Genomic DNA, 16,178 nt, shown 5'->3' on the forward strand with positions numbered 1-16,178 from the left:
ATTGCTGCACGTCTTCTTCAAAGATCCTTGCCGTGGCCCTCGGCCTAAAGTGCCTTATACATCCCGACTTTGGAATATTTTGGACCTCAGTATGGAAACCGTACACCCGTTTGGCTCCGTAGTCACATATGGAAGTCAAATAACGAATATATCTGAGACATGATATCGGCGAAATCATATGTTCAAGCAAGATAGGGTGGTTTTGAATTCGTGCTTTAAGATTGTTCTCAGTCATATATGGTCATTTTCGTTCGTATCAGCTTTCGAGGTTGAAATATGGAACCGTAATGTCCTTCATTTGCGATAATTGCTATACTGCTTTGTCTATCGTTAAGCATAGAAAGTGGACATTTTGAAGTATGGAAACAGACGCTCATCATAGATGCCGCACTATTAAAGTTTATCATGCCAGATATATATATATTCCAATCAAGTCCAAACATTAAAATAAACCCACTTCAAGTTCGAAAAAACTAATAAATAAGGCGAGAATAAACTTTGTGTTTAGGTATCTGCTGGGCCTTAGTCAAATTGACCGCTACCATCGTTCGGAACCGATTACGACTTCAACAGGTCTCCAGGAAACATTGTTTTTATTATTAAAAGCTTTTCATGAATCGACGAAATTAATTTGCTTATCGTGTTGCCTGCACGACACGCGCATAGAATTTTCTTACCAATCTTGACGTATTGGAGAACAAACATGTCTTCGATAACTTGCTGTTTTTCGTCTAAACTTAACGATAGCATATAATATAATATTCGTTTATTATAAGACAAGGGAGTAGATGAGGGGAAAGGTTTACATAAAAAAACAGAAATTTTTCTTTAGCATTCTGTTGTTTCAGTCCGGTTGTAAACAAAGGTGCACCGCTGCTGCAACGCGCGCCATAGCGACAGTCAAAACACGCCAGGGGCTGATTTTATTGCCAAACTCAATAATCAGCTGATCGACAATACTCAAACATAAAAATTTGCAGCAAAGCTTTGGGCAAGTCTGTCGCCTGGCCTAGAATCGCGTCTACCGTTAGATTTCAGACAATAAAGGCGATTGCAGGTAAAGCTCATAGCACTCCATGCTTTCAACACTGTAAACGGGTTTTTCAATTAATTTTAAAAAAAAAATCTGTTTTTTTGAGTATAATAAATAATGGTCAACGGGAATACTGATGAAGTTTCCTCTCATTTCATTCCACCCTTGAATAAGCTGTAATTAATTAAAGGTATGTCACACTTATTTCGTAGATGAACTGAAGTTGTTTTTGTTGTTCTTTCTTCCTAATTTTTAGGTGCCCACTTTAAGAAGAAACTCCAATCGATATAATAAAATCCAATTTACGAAAGGAATAAACCAGTACCCCGATCGTTAATATATTCAAACAGGAGTAAAAAATGCGTTTACGGGTGAAGTTTATTATAAGGCAGTGTCATCGTCACTTTTATTAACTCTTTTCCCTGCTAAGAAGATCATCGCCGCGTGGACCGTTTTTGACGTTAATGATGCCCACAGCCTGATGCGCTCGTACGGTTTTGACGGGCGCCGTTACAGCTGCCCTGCTATCACCAGCACCCTTTCATTAACAACAAAAGTAGCGTTATTACTGATCAGGACAGTTAACTTAAGCCTGCTCTTGTTGTCGACGTACGTACTGCCCACGCGAGCACAATGACGCGATAGCTGGCCAGTAACTTTCATATATTACTTATTGTTTCGAACTATTTGTTTACGCCTATGAACCTCTGATAATAATTTGTTGGCTCTGTATAATTATTTTTGCTCGTGATCCGCCAAGAACTCGCACTGCTCGTGGCTGGCCAGTTCAAGCCCGTTCCCGTTATTCAGCCTGTCGTTATTGCTATAGTTGTTATACATGCCAACACTCAACATACTCGGGTCAAGAAAACATGCATATTTTCTTGATCCGAGTAGCTGGGCCTGTGTGAGTCGGGGGTTGAATGCGGCGTTTCGTTCAAGGTGATCCATGGCGGTATATCAAATTGCTCTGCTTACGGTATACGCACGTGTGGGTTTGATATCCGACTTCAAAAGCTGTGCATATAATAAAATGATTCTCAAGTTGATTATGGGGGCACAGTGTTGTAGCTTGACCGCGAGCTGCAAAAGTAAACATTTACTCGAAAACAATGTAAGGATTATCGGTAGATTAGGAGTGTCTAGTATGGTGTCATGGGGCGTTGTTTGTCTAGCTTCATTGACACATAATGCAGAGACTTCATCTAGATGGCCGATATGGCTTCACCTAACGTTCGATATAATCTAAAGTAAACGAATAGAGACAAAAAATTCTGATCTTATAACTATTATTAATAAAATTTTATACGTTGTTGTCCTTACCGTCGGACCCAGCTGCCACAACGCCTACATTTAAACATATTTGCCTCTAAAAAGCTATTTTCTGTGTGGTCACAATATGCACTTGATTTCCATATAAAAGTGAAGAAAAAGGCACAAAAATGTAGGACTAACGATGAAATATTGCAAAGACATATGACATAAGAATGAAATGACGTAGTCAACTTTGAAGATGGCGTCATGAGGAAAATCTGCACGAACAATTTTATCATTATTAGTAACTATACCAGTAACTCTTACATGCTGCCTGCCAAATAAAGACCGATAGAAAAAAAACTCAATTTATTCAACATTTTAAGGAATATCAAGTATGGCAAAGAAGAAAAAGCGTTTGCATTATTAAAAAAAGGTAATACTGATGTTCGAAATGTGACTGGTTGACTGACTCAGACAAATGGGAATCACCTGTAATAGGGGTCGAGGTTATAATCGTAGAGTTTTCGCAAGACATATATATATATATATATATACATATATAACTACATATATATTATTGTATAGAAGTAACTGTATCATGACAGTCCTATATTTTCCGTTGACAACTATGAGCGTAGTTCACTGCGGATAGTATTTTGAAACAGGAAAACCCTACATGGCTAAAAGTTGTCGGCAAAACTAACAAAAAAGATTACAAAGGGTATCGAATCTGACCTTATCGAGTACCATTTGTTATTTTTAGATCGTCATTACATATTATATTTTGATAGATACTATGGTGATAAAAGCCTAGCAGATCTGAGATCGTGTGCATATTGTGTGCTTATACCCCATCTATTCTCATCATCGTGTTCATTATATTAAACCAAAAAAGTTCGTATAGTGGAAATGAATATATCAGCTATTGCCTTAGGACGGAATGAAACTATGGTTCGTTACCGATATACGTACACGAAAGCAGTGTGCTTATTACTGAAGTGAATAGAAGCACTTAGAAATCCGTATGCACAAAAGCGTCTTTTACCTACTGTTTTCTAAGTGGCACGTACGACCCTATGGAGGACCCATCACACAAAAAAATACCAGCACATTGTCGGAAAAAGTGGAATATTTAGAAATCTCGGGTAGCAAACTCGACAGTATAACATAAGGGAGTCAGGAACTATAAATGCTATATATAAGTCCCTTGATCTACCAGCCAGCTTCAGTCAGTCATATATATGTAAGTACTAACGTTTCCTGCTTATGAACAGCTTTGAATATATACCACCTTTAGCCACTGCTGTGGAATACTGTTCATAATGCAAAAAAAAGCTATACTTAAAAAAAACACTTAAAGATACTCTCAGGGGTTATTTTAGATTAGGTAGTAGTGAAAATTTGCGATAATATTTTAATTTTACACAGACATAGGGTAACAATCCGTCTCATTCAAAAAATCAAGAATGACCTGTGTCAAGATACGTCTTTTTCCCTTTCTAAGGTCTATATTGCGTACTTAGTGTTCTTTTAAACACTTTTAATTATACGTCCAATTTTCTTCTTATCTTTTTCGCATTTTTGATATAAATCTATCACCTTTTTTGTAAGAAGCGTAACATAATTTTGAAGAAAATATTTATTCTGTCCATCTTGTGTGGATGTCAAAAAAATGTATCTTTTTATCGAAGCTTTCAACGCCTATCATCGGCATAATCGTCGCCACATAGGGAAAGGCAAGTCGACATCAAAAACACGTAATACTAGAATTATTTATAATTGGTCCAGACCGGCCGCGCTGAAAACCCGAATCAGATCCGCTGTATAGAAAGGGAATATTGCGGTTAAATTTGGCGGGGTTGTTATTAAGGTACTTGAAAGCAATACGTAAAACGTTCTAATGCAATAGCTTTTATTGCTTCTTGGATCAAATCTAATAGTAAACTTTCTCATTGTATGTACGCGTATGTGCATACTGTTGTAGATCCGGCGGCATCGGAAAGTGGTGGAAGCGGAAATTCTATGGTGGCTCAGCTGTTGGCTGGAAAAAGCGGGATTGAGGAATCGGCATTACGAGAGTTCGATGAAGAAGCATATGACGTTTGCCGACGGTATATTGCACTGCACGATACCGAACGACGCACTGGAGTGCATCTCCCACTACAAGGTAAATCCCTACCAAAATAGATTAGGAAAACTCTCAAAGTATGCGTAAACGTTTCGTGCAGCAAATGATCTTTGATTAATTATTCTCGAGAGTCGCAACCGGTTGCTTTTGTATACAGATCCGTACAAATGGGATTCGTTATAAATAAAACAATATAACAACATCTAGCTTCTAACATAATCAATGGCTAATCTCTGTGTAAAGACCGTATTATGGAATGGAGTTTTTTTTTTGTAGCTTTTTTGTTATTACGATTGGGTGAGCATGCCCTCGGGATCGCCTGTTCGGTATAGCATTAAAGACCCGCCCCCGATATAACATCCAGCTGCAGTGGGTTTTGCTGGATATATCTGGAGTTTCCCTAATAGACATATGAAATAGTTCTATAGTTCATAGTCACTATGGTAACGCGTTCCAAGAGATGCGCATTAGCTACCCAGGCCATGACAATCCCCTGCTTAAAATTGAGTTACCTAGAATCGTTTCTAAACGCGGCTGTTCTAGTGTAGATCAATGGCAAATCGATAGCAGAAGACAGACGATACAAATAAAAAGAAAACATGATTTTCAACTTCTCTAAGGAGTAGATATGGTTGGTACTTGTCGCTTGGTAAGTTTGATCAGCACTGTCCATAATGCTTAGTCGTCGTTAGGCATCACCGCGCGTAATACCCGAATTTATGTCCTATTGACCAGGTCTAATTACCAATAAAAAAGAACCTGATGCTATGGATTACTGTCTACCTAACCTTTCTGTATACATGAAATTATTAAATACGTAAACATATTTACTACCTGACGTAACAGTTAACACCCAATAAATATTCTTGACTTTGTAGATTCTGGATAAATAGTGGCTAACGCCTTTGTCGTTACCTCGCCCTTTAGGTTATTAGCTGGCTATTTTAAAACCCCTTCAAGAACCGAGGTTCTGCTGGAAATCTAGTTGGATCCTAGTTTCCTCCGCGATTGGAATTATAAATTCAACAAACAAGGATATAACAGCTTACCGTTTCTTTAAGCTTCTCTCACAGGAGTTTATCTCTAAGGGTAGACATTGGTATAATATAACTTTTTACAAGAACCATTCTTTTATTTTTTATGCCCCCAATTAAAATTACCTTTAAAATAATAACATAAATATTCATAAAACCTTCTTGTGTAATATTATATATATTTATATAGATTGATTTTTATTCATAATTAACTATATATATATATATATATATATATATATATATATATATTTTTTTTTTTTTTTAATAAGACTCATTTAAACCCTTATTTCACGCGATTTTTGGGTCAAAAACTAGTTACAAAGACATCTGTGTGCGTGTACTTACAGTAAAAGCTTTCTTACTTTAATAATCCTTGTAACAGAATCGAGCGTTTGCGTGCACGTATAGCCGTGATTTTGAAATATCTGTCTCATTCGTGACATCATAGATCGCGTTCGCCGTTTACCAAACGCAAGATCAGATATTGATACAGTCGATTTTCTCTGAGTCTTAATCTTTGATTGTGCCCAATTAATAGACGCTCCACAATCAATATATTTGTATCGGATTTATTTCGTGAGAATATCTACATGAAACTTCATCTTATCCTTATGAAAACGAAAGATTATGCAAAATCCAATGTAGATGATACCGACGCTGGCAGTATACTGGCTGCTGAACAGCTGCTCACCATAAAATGTTTGTTCGCAGGTGGGAACTTTCGGGAATCGGTTGGCGGTGGGTCTTTAAACACTGCAAGAGATGGTATTGTAGGAGACGAGGAAGACGGTGAAGCGACTTCGACAGGAATTGCCCTTTCGAGGGAGATCAGGCGGCCGCCATCACGAGCCCGCGTTTATGCCTACAGAGGGCAAGGTCAGTGGCAGCTGAAACTACAAATATGCATTTTTTAGACTTTAAAAACTAAAACGACGTTTGCTCTGCAAAAGTATGAATGTTTTACAGATTCTTACGTGTAAAATACAATGTAATTTTTTTATGGTAATAATAGTATTAAGCTATGAATTATGAGAAGCTAGCAATCAAGAGCTACTTGAACGGTATACCAAAAACTGGCTTCTCTCCCTAAAGAAACAAATCTTATACGTTTTAAATTGATTTGACGACAGCTAGTAATAACACCTAAAATAAATAGAACTAACTGTAGAATCACTCGGTGAAACATCGCCACATGTAATAGCATATAGTCAGACACGTAAGCATTGCCACGATCATCATTACCATGACGACAATGATAATGACGTCTGTTAATGCGCACTATGTTTGTATATACTCTTGCTAGATTTTTTCAAATTTGGCTCGTATTTTATTATAAAGCACATGTAATTGACCATATTTAAACAAGAACAGATATATCAACGAATTTTTGCACGTATGTAAAAAACATCGTTCCTGAAAACCACCTTCGTTTAATGTTTTCCACTGTTATTGCAGCTTCTATTTATCACTTAAACCACTAACTAGTCATTTTTAAAACAATAATTTTTTAGTCCGCAATTATTGGACGCCCAGCGAGATTAGTTTTGATAGTAGGCCAAAAGTGCCAAAGGTGTAGGAACTCGAAACGGCAAAAAATTAAAGAAGGATGCAAAAAGCTACAAAAAGTCTCCGAAAAGTCAACGGCTGACGCTTGATCAACAACTGATTCGTTTTCTCTGTAAAACAACCGTTAGTTTTTTGTAATAAAAATCCAGATACATTAAAATGTTTGTTCTTTTCTCTAATTTGATGATTTTTCTATCTCATGAAATTCCAAAGCTTACGAAAGATCTTCCATTTTGCTTTATAAATATGTTATTCAAATTTTTCAGAAATTACATAGAAATTGACAATAACATATATCGTTGATTTCCGGCAAAAAAAACTTTTAATTTTCGGGCAGGATTTGTTCAGTGCGAGAAGATTAGAGGAGCTCTGGTCCTTGCTCTAAGTCCGAAACAAGCGCAGTGTTCTTATGATCGCATGCCCGTTATGACACAAAACCTGCGAGAGTTTGTTTCAATTTAGATATCGTTCTTCCTATAGCGAGCTCAACCGTCGTGGACAATTGCTTATATTGCTTTATATCTTAGCGTAGCCACTTAGTCATTATAGCAAAGTCGACAAATGGTATTCATAATTATTTTATTTAGGACTCTGCGTATAAAACGGTGTCTGTCCGTCAGTTACTGGAAGAGGTCACTGATACCGGATGACCGGACTTGTAACTTGTAGACAAGATAAACTATATCTGTTACTGGTCTCTTCAGACTGATTGCAGTATCTGGCATTAACTGAAGAACAACTTATCCCGACGAAGGTGATGTTTCATGTTGAGTATAAGCTAGAGTCAAAAATCGCTCTAGCTTACCTCGGAGATAGTAAGGAGCAGAAAAATAGATTTTCTACAGAGAGCGAATCTAGAACTGCAATTGTAATCCAATAAACGGTAATCCTTGACTGGACACCAACAGTGGTAGAATTAAGCCAACATCGAGTGGGGCAAATACAAGATTTCTGCCACCAGCCGGAAGACAGCTTTACACATAGGGGGTGGTCGGTGCACACTGACAGTGAGCATTTGGTCAGCTCCTGCAACGACGAATGCAACCCTGTTACATACCTAAGTCTATACGCTGCTGGCTAGAATCACTTACGATAAATACATAACCGAGACGAGCGCCTACTGCTTTTATTTCCCCATTTCTACATGTATATGCATGACCGATACAAACCCCAATTAAGTGCCAACGACAAAAAATAGCACTAAGGTTTTAATCGGTAAAACACGATCATCCACATATGGCGATAGAATTATCATTGCCTAATACGACGAACAGCACACGGTGGACAATTCCCAAAAATCTCAATTCAATACGTAAATGAGTCAGTAGCCTTTTGTTTTTCTCTGTATATAATACGAGGCAGTATAGACTTGCGTCTATGCCGAACATTAGGTCAATACGATCGCAAAACTGCCAGACTGTTACTTGTTCATTATCGGGTAAGCTACAAATAAATCAAATATTGCGCATTCACTATGGCCGGAAAGGCATCGGGACATGGGACATCTGGAGTCACCGCAAGGCGAACGCTTTTATCGAAGTAACAGACAGGCAGTCGGTCATAGCAGGCCTGCGAAAAACCAGGATCGATAACGAAGTAACTAACCGAGTAAGCCAGGTTCGAGCTTGAACTGCGTTGAACAGAAAGACAGGAACTGAAAGTTGCAGAGGTAGAACAACTGGTGACTATGAGCGCATGAAATAATTATAAGAAGTTGAGCGCAGAGTGAGTGAGTTACAAATAGTAATCATAAGCATCGCTGTGGTGTAAAAAAGCCGAAAAACGGCCTGCGCATATCCAGCCACAGTTTCTCATTAGTAGTACCCCCGACAGGTATCTTATTGAATATAATTAAACACAAGAATAAGTGTCATTTGTGGTAAGTTGAATATATCGTGAAAAAATACTCTAGAATAATATAGCAATTTCTACTGACAAAATTAGACTGGCTTCTACGATTTTAGGCCTCTTATATAGAACTGTGCGGCGAATAAAAGTACTTACTTACCATACAAATTATAGCAAATTTTACCTTGGTCCTAACCGTTTCGGCTAGGTAGATTAGGTACCACGTGAGGTCATTCACGGCACACGATTACAATTGCAAAAGTAAGAAACAAGCATAGGTTGTAAGAATACGTTAATTACATAAAAAAAAAACACAATAATGGGAGCGTGCACTCTGCTTTTTAAATAGGATTCATACCGATAGTTTACAAATAGCCACCCAAGGTAGTCGCAGATAACACCAACGGAGCCTGACAGTTAGTATGCTGGCCTGTATGCGTATAATTACATGGATTCGGGTCGATACCATATGTGTTGTCATAAGCAACTATTATTTCCTATGCGCAAACTTAGTTTATCTAAAAATGTTTAATCGATAGGGATAATTGTATTTGCTTTTGGCTACTTTAGCTGCCAGTATGTGTAAAAGGACAGCGCACTAATGTAAAGGTCTGTTAGGCTTAATAATGCCAGATGGCTCTGAGAGCTGCCAGGACTGGAGAATCAACTGAGAAAATAACCTCTGTCAACAGAGATACGGCTTTGGTACTTATCGTGGATGTCCATGGAGCATATCTAGAAGACAGCTGCATATCGGATTAGTAAAGATAGAAAAAAAAGAAGGTTCGACTCGATTCTTTTTTTTTGAATGAAACTTTGCGTTGTAACTTGAAGGCCTATGTTAGAAAAAGCACAAACATTTAAATCGATTCATAAACGAGTTTCATAAGGGAAGTATACTTTGACTTTCCCCTTAAAGGGCTGGAGGACGACCTCTGACGATGAGGATAGCACTGAAGAAGTAACGCTTATCGATAGCTCGTCTCGATCCGTTCTTATATCGGAGGCACAAACTGTGAAAAAAGCATGGCCACCTGAACCTTCACAACGCATTTAATGCACCAGCATTTTTCGATCAAAAGTCATCAGGTGCATTTCTGATCCATGGCAAACCTGCAGAAGTTTGTGCATGTAACACCTAACTTAAAATTCTGTTAGAGAAACAGCGATCATTAGAAATTGTCGGCAGCAGTGGTAGCTTACGGGTGTTTCAGGGTGATACTCACTTAAATAGCATGAAAAGTTAATTATCTATGAATCAATAATAGTACTATAGACATTATTTGACGGCATCTCCTGGTAAAGCTGTGTCGCAGCACAACCCAGCTCCCTTATCAATCTGTATTTTTGGCTAGGGCTACTAATTGGCATAGCGATAGGTACAAAGGCGTTATGGGTTATGATAATTAGTTGACGCAAATGATGACGTTTCGAGATCTGCGTACGGCATCGTCACTGAACATTTCGTCTAACGGCTGGCTCCCACAACGAAACGAAGTTTGTGTATGCCTGGATTTGAACCTAGACCATTACGTGCCCTTGATATCAGCAACGAAGTACGTCACCCACTATGCTATCGCGGTAACTCCATAGATAGACCAGTGGAAAGCTATATTGACTGCATCAGTATTCGATAGGGATATGCTCCGTATATGTTTAGCTGATGCGAGGTTACTCTGGCTGGTTGCGAACTACTGCTTGAATTGTCATCACATATAGACTCACTGATTCCCGCCTGCCTAGTCGTAGCAGGATTTGCAGGACGGTTGGCTAGACATGCACGATAAATACACTTGCGGGTCTTGCGCCGCTTGCTTTGTTTCGGTTATTCATTATTCCTGTACATAGGACAGCGATAATCACGTCTCATGTTCTCTAACACTGATGCCAAGCTATGAAAGGAAAGCCGTAAGACGATAAAATATACTTGTCTTTATGAAACGTTTTCTTGTTTTAAGGCGAAGAGGGCGACTACGGAGTATCGACAGAGTACACAAAAGTGGTCTCTTCGAAAAAGTAAGTAAACTCACCCATCGACATATTAAACAATACGAAGCGACTTCAAAACTACTTTATAGTTCACAGGTATAGGGCGCCAAGCTGCTAGAAGCAGATCAAGTCAAATAAGCAACACGAACCTTATCTACGCCCGGTCGAGCTCCATATTTCATAGAGGAACGTTAAATATTGATATCATAGCAGAGTTATACAATAATAAATACTGATAGGATATAGCAGCACCCTTCTCTCTAGATAGTTTTAGAAATAAACATTCTCAGGAATATGTTTCAAGCTCCTGGATACCTATACCAACTCTGTGAGCAATAGATACAGGAAGCATGAAACATTTTTGGAACATTTACCGATACTTATGGAGCTCTACAAAATAGCTTTTAAATCGAATTAGAATAGTTTACTGGAATCAATGGAGCCATCCGTCTCTGGACGCTATTAAATGTATTTAATATGATAAATCCAAAAAAAGAGATCTTCTCTACTTAACGAGATGAATTATTGGGATGTTTCCTCTAAAAGAGATACGCGAAAACAGCACCATCGTAGCAATCAAGTGACAGCTCACTCTGATTAGGCTGATTATGAAACTATTTTTCCTGCTTATTATATACTGCGTGGAAGAGAAATGATAACTAATTAGCTTAAAAGCCAAAGAAGTATTTTGCATCTCGCTTATTTGTCCGCGGTAAAGTTGGCCAGATCTGTCAGTTATCGAACTGTTCGGATGATCACCAGAAACAGTTGAAGGGTAAACCGAAGTCACAATCTGGATAAGGTCTAGACAGGCACAGAATAGAAATCGGTTTATGACGCAGCACCTGTCTCGCTTAGGCTAAATTTAAGGGGTGTACGAGAATCGCCAGCAATAGTACCGCTTAATCGGAGTTAAACGATTAGTTTGCGGAAAAAACTCAGATCGGAATACGGCGTAACCATTGAATAGTTACTTCCAAATTCTAGAAGTGTCTCTTATGGTAAGCGCGACACAGTGTGCAAGCAAGATAAAAAAAAAACACTAATCGGTGTTAGCTTAGTGATTAAGCTAAATAAAAATTAACCTCTACGATCTAGAGCTATAAGATGCTGGACCGGTCGTCGTGCTGACCATAATGATGATGTAAAGGACGCCCACTTAACTTTGGTTTGTGTTTTTTTTTGCAGGCGCAGCTGTATCAGACGTGGCGGATCTTGCGACGCTCGTCCGGGCGACTGCTGCTATCATTCGTCATGTCGCTGCAATCTTTGGGGCACCAACTGCCGATGCATGCGTATGGGCCTACTGCAGAGATGGATCAATGGTCGGCGTCGCTGAATGCCAGATATGCAGAGAACGCGGTTACGACCAGCTGCTGACACCCGCTACCCCAGTGATTACAGCTCTTACTACTACTACTATTATGATAACACTACGCACTATGCTGATGCCGCTGCTCGAGATTAAATCGAATATATGATACGATAACAATGACATTGCAGATCCGCATGTCATATAATCGTACCAAGGTGACTTGTATCAAACGATTACCTAATTCGTTACTATTGTAATAAGCGAAGTGACGCAGCGAATCGGATATATGAGCGACGGTGGCATTCTTGCAATTACCGCAAACCCCCCACCCCACTCCCGCCTCTACCTGACGCCTACGCTACGAAAGTGAAAAATTCAGAGCCCCAATAAATACGTACTGCATCATCATTCGAAATGTTGTCAGACTAGACTTTATCTAAAAGCACTAATGAAACTATAACAAGCAAAATATTTATAGGTATGACACGTTTGCATTTATAGACGGAACGCTGGTTAGCGCTTCATATGATCCGACGATCCTTAACGAAACATCTTGAAATTCTAGGTCTAGGAAGAAAGGTCACGTTCCTTAGTACAGCTTGTGTTCTCGTTCGCGCGTGCGACGACCTTACTAGCACATCGAATGCAATGTGCTTCAAGCCACTCCAGAAGAAGAGAAGAACCTAGACAAAGACCAGTAGAATCCTCATTATAGCTTCGTCGTCTTAGATGACCCAATAGCTTAGGTCCTGATCTCTTCGAAATCAAGTTGTTTCTCTCGAAGCTCGGTGCTTTCTTCTTAAAGCAAACATGCTTTTACGGTTGTACGTAATCTGTCCGCCCGAATCAGTTAAATGCAATTCAAAGAGCTCGCTTAAATAGAAGAGAGAAAAATTTCTTATCACCTATCGGCTAAATGCACATTATAATGCCATCCAACGGGTGGCGATATAGCGAAGAAAAAATACAGGGACATTTGCGCAACAATCCTCACTACCCGTACGTGTTTTCCGTCGGTTGAAGACATAAAAAACGGAAATTTATCATATGTCTTTCTTAAGCACGTTCTCTAATTGACATATTAGGTCGACGCAACTCGTGTTGCGTATATTTTGGTCACTTGGGAACCTGAGCGGGTCCCTCGCTGACAGACTTCTCAGAATGACTTCGCTTAATGACCGCTTCTGTCTCCTTTGCCTAGCTTCTTCGCTTCAATTCTTTTCAACAGCTACGGCTTCGACGCTTCATTGGATTCGCCATGTCCCTCTGGTCTACCTCATTCTTGATTACCCAAGTGGCGAACACTCGTTTAGCCAGAAGCAGCTTGTCATGACATGGCAACATTTGCTGCTACTGAACCTCGTGGTAGGTATAACTATGACTGAATTTTTACGAATATTAGTAGTGATTAAGGATCATTGCTGTTGCCATATAACAGTACTAACAATAGCTAATATGACTATTAGTATTTTGCCGACCTAGCGTCGCCAAGCGTCGGCGATTCATGGAACAGTCCGAGGAACCTCTCGCACGCAAAAGTACTCTAGTAAATATCTCATTGATAGAGAGTAAAAACGAGTAGCAATCTAACACAGTCTGATCAATGTAGCCTGATTATTATTGTTCAGATTCGTGGGTTTCGGATACGTAGCTCTGATACGCGAAGGCCCCGTTGCTCTCGCCGTTCCAATGTTGAAGTGCTAGTCGTGATCAATTGAACAATAAACAAATGAATAATTAAATCGAATAAATATTGAATACATCAAGTATGTCAGCTGTCTATGTCAATGTGATTAGTTCTTTTTCCTCAGAAATACTTATATATATATGCAGAAGAAAATATATATATATAAGCAAGTACGCCCTGACTAGTAGATACAGAACTGCGTGTCGGTGATATACAGGTGTCATAGCACAGGGTAATATCCTTTATCTATCCCGTAACAGGATCGCTTTGGTTTATACTTAACTGTAGTGAAAGGAAGCTTTAAATGAATGTCTATCCATAGCGTCGCGGTGAGTCTATCACCAGTCGTAATAGCGAAGTCTACGAACGGTCGCGTAAGTTTTAACTGTCTCCACACGAAACACAGCAGCCTGGTTTACCTGGCGCAACATAGAGAGCTTGTCGGCACTACTGCCCTGTTCTATTATTCGATACCCGCTTAGGTCGTCTAAGTAAATCAGAGTTGATAACGCCATCGAGGGAGGCACAAGGCGTTTAGGTTTCAGCTGACACTAATCCTAGGTTATATGTATCATTCTCTCGTGTAAATTTTAATGTATAATAAAGCAGTATATATTTATACAAGATGAGTCGTTATTTTTTTCAATTAAAGTAACGAACTATGAAATATCCCTTGTATTGATGCATTTACTCAGACTGAAGGTGCTACAAGTAGGATAAGCGCGCTGCATAATGATAGATAAAAGTGCCAGGTATAGAAGTTCATCGACCAGAATCAAACGAGATATTATGCACCACCATGATAGACGTAGTCAATAGCCAAGATCTGTTTCAAATAGAAGAACTAAACTAACCGGTATTCAGTGCACTAATGTTTAAAACGTTATTAATCTTGTCTTGCAAATACCGTTTACGAGAGCACAATTTAATAACAGGTCGTCTAAGCAATATCCACTTTCCTTGAGCAAAGAACAATTATCTATTACGTTGCAGAGTCTATCCAGATCTGCTCGAAAAACCTCACCTGCGAACCTTCATCACTCAGAATCGTTCAGCAGCATCAGCTCATCAGAAATGGATCACAAATCCTTCATTCACATAGGCCTTCTAAGGAGCAGAAGATCAACATCAAAAAGTTGAAAGCTAATAAATATACACATAAGCAGAAAATCGAAACGTCACCTACCTAATATTGTACGTAGTATAATCAAAATTTGGTCTTAGATCCTATTCTGATAACGAGCGGACCAAATTATAAAAGTTACAATAACCTTGTCAAGCTCAAGTAATATTCTTCGGACCGGGCTTTAATAATGCATTTTTCTCCCTTTAAAATGGCTGGCTGTTAGCCTTTCGCTTCGACCAGGATTTTTTTTTTTAATTTTAGTAGAATTTACTCCGTACACATTTTCTTTGAGATTAGTTCTGTCTCTGTTTTGCGACAATAACTTGTGTTTGTTTGTTCTCTCTGTCGCAGTAGCGTTCCAGTGTTTTACAATCTCGGGGCTTAAATTTTATAGAATCAGCTGGAAAGGCGGACAAAAATAAGCAGACAGCTTCGCAGAATTTCGCTGTACGAGTAAGAAACGGTTCGGCCAGTCGGCCAAATCTCATTGGAGTTCTCACTGGTTCTTTTAGACAATGTATAATTGTTTTTTCCTTCACTTGATCAAAATAGAAACGTTCTCTGTGTTGTTTTTGTACGAAACGAGCACTGACCACCGGTGGCGAGCGACAACAGTGGTAGCTGTTGTAGCTAAAACAATTTAGCTTTGAATTGTTGTGAACCCGTAATAGTATTCTCTATTCACTAGAAGCTTGTCGTTCCAGCATACTTACACTCTTTCGGTTTCGATTGCCCTCCATCCAACAGGACCTTGATAGTAGTGTCTTTAAGATTTACCTACATTTTGTTTCATGTCTTCCAATGCCACATTCCTGACAAATGGTAAAGCCTCTATGCGAAAAGGGACAGTGCAGTATTTCGAAATGATTGTATTATTGTTCATTCAAAACGATCAGTGAGAGACAGAGTCGAGCTGTCCGATGATTTCTTGAGAGCATCTCCATCCAAAATGCGTATTTAATACATAGTTCGCGTTAGGATTGAAGCTGAAAGATTGAAATCAAGTCTGTCGTGGATTAAAATTGCAAGGGATGTAGCCTACGCCAGCCGCCAATAGATTAATAACCAGAAAAGTATTTGATCGCCCCCCAAAAACGAAATAGTCCATGAACGATACTATTAATTTCTGGTCGACATATTACTGTGTATTGCTAAAAAAGTGTGTCATTATTGGCAATTTTTTTAGGGTCCG

At 39.0% G+C, this 16,178-nt stretch overlaps 1 protein-coding gene and 2 long non-coding RNA genes across 10 annotated transcripts in view; 1 reads left to right on the top strand and 2 right to left on the bottom strand.

The window, feature by feature from the left end:
- The window catches only part of LOC111251620 (uncharacterized), a 51,959-nt gene extending 39,378 nt beyond the window's left edge, over positions 1 to 12,581 (top strand). For all 7 annotated transcript variants that reach the window (XM_022808356.2, XM_022808357.2, XM_086990391.1 and 4 more), the window contains 4 exons: positions 4,275 to 4,457; positions 6,167 to 6,331; positions 10,828 to 10,885; positions 12,047 to 12,581. In XM_022808356.2, coding sequence (XP_022664091.1) covers positions 4,275 to 4,457; positions 6,167 to 6,331; positions 10,828 to 10,885; positions 12,047 to 12,197 — 557 coding nt within the window. In that variant the 3' untranslated portion in view covers positions 12,198 to 12,581. The remainder of the gene's footprint in view (positions 1 to 4,274; positions 4,458 to 6,166; positions 6,332 to 10,827; positions 10,886 to 12,046) is intronic.
- On the bottom strand, positions 6,222 to 15,900 carry LOC111251621 (uncharacterized). 2 transcript variants are annotated; one of them, XR_002673883.2, is made up of 3 exons: positions 15,700 to 15,900; positions 14,885 to 14,967; positions 6,222 to 6,348 (listed from the first exon to the last, which is right to left on the bottom strand). It is a non-coding gene; the product is annotated as an uncharacterized LOC111251621 (long non-coding RNA). The 2 variants fall into 2 exon arrangements; XR_002673884.2 differs by lacking the exon at positions 15,700 to 15,900 and adding an exon at positions 15,132 to 15,579.
- Positions 12,579 to 14,834, bottom strand: LOC147755221 (uncharacterized). Its single transcript, XR_015328610.1, has 2 exons — positions 14,144 to 14,834; positions 12,579 to 12,856 (listed from the first exon to the last, which is right to left on the bottom strand). It is a non-coding gene; the product is annotated as an uncharacterized LOC147755221 (long non-coding RNA).
- Positions 15,901 to 16,178: the final 278 nt, after the last annotated feature.

This window comes from Varroa destructor, unplaced genomic scaffold (genome assembly GCF_002443255.2).
Source record: "Varroa destructor unplaced genomic scaffold, Vdes_3.0 BEIS01000005.1, whole genome shotgun sequence".
Lineage (NCBI taxonomy): Eukaryota > Metazoa > Arthropoda > Arachnida > Mesostigmata > Varroidae > Varroa > Varroa destructor.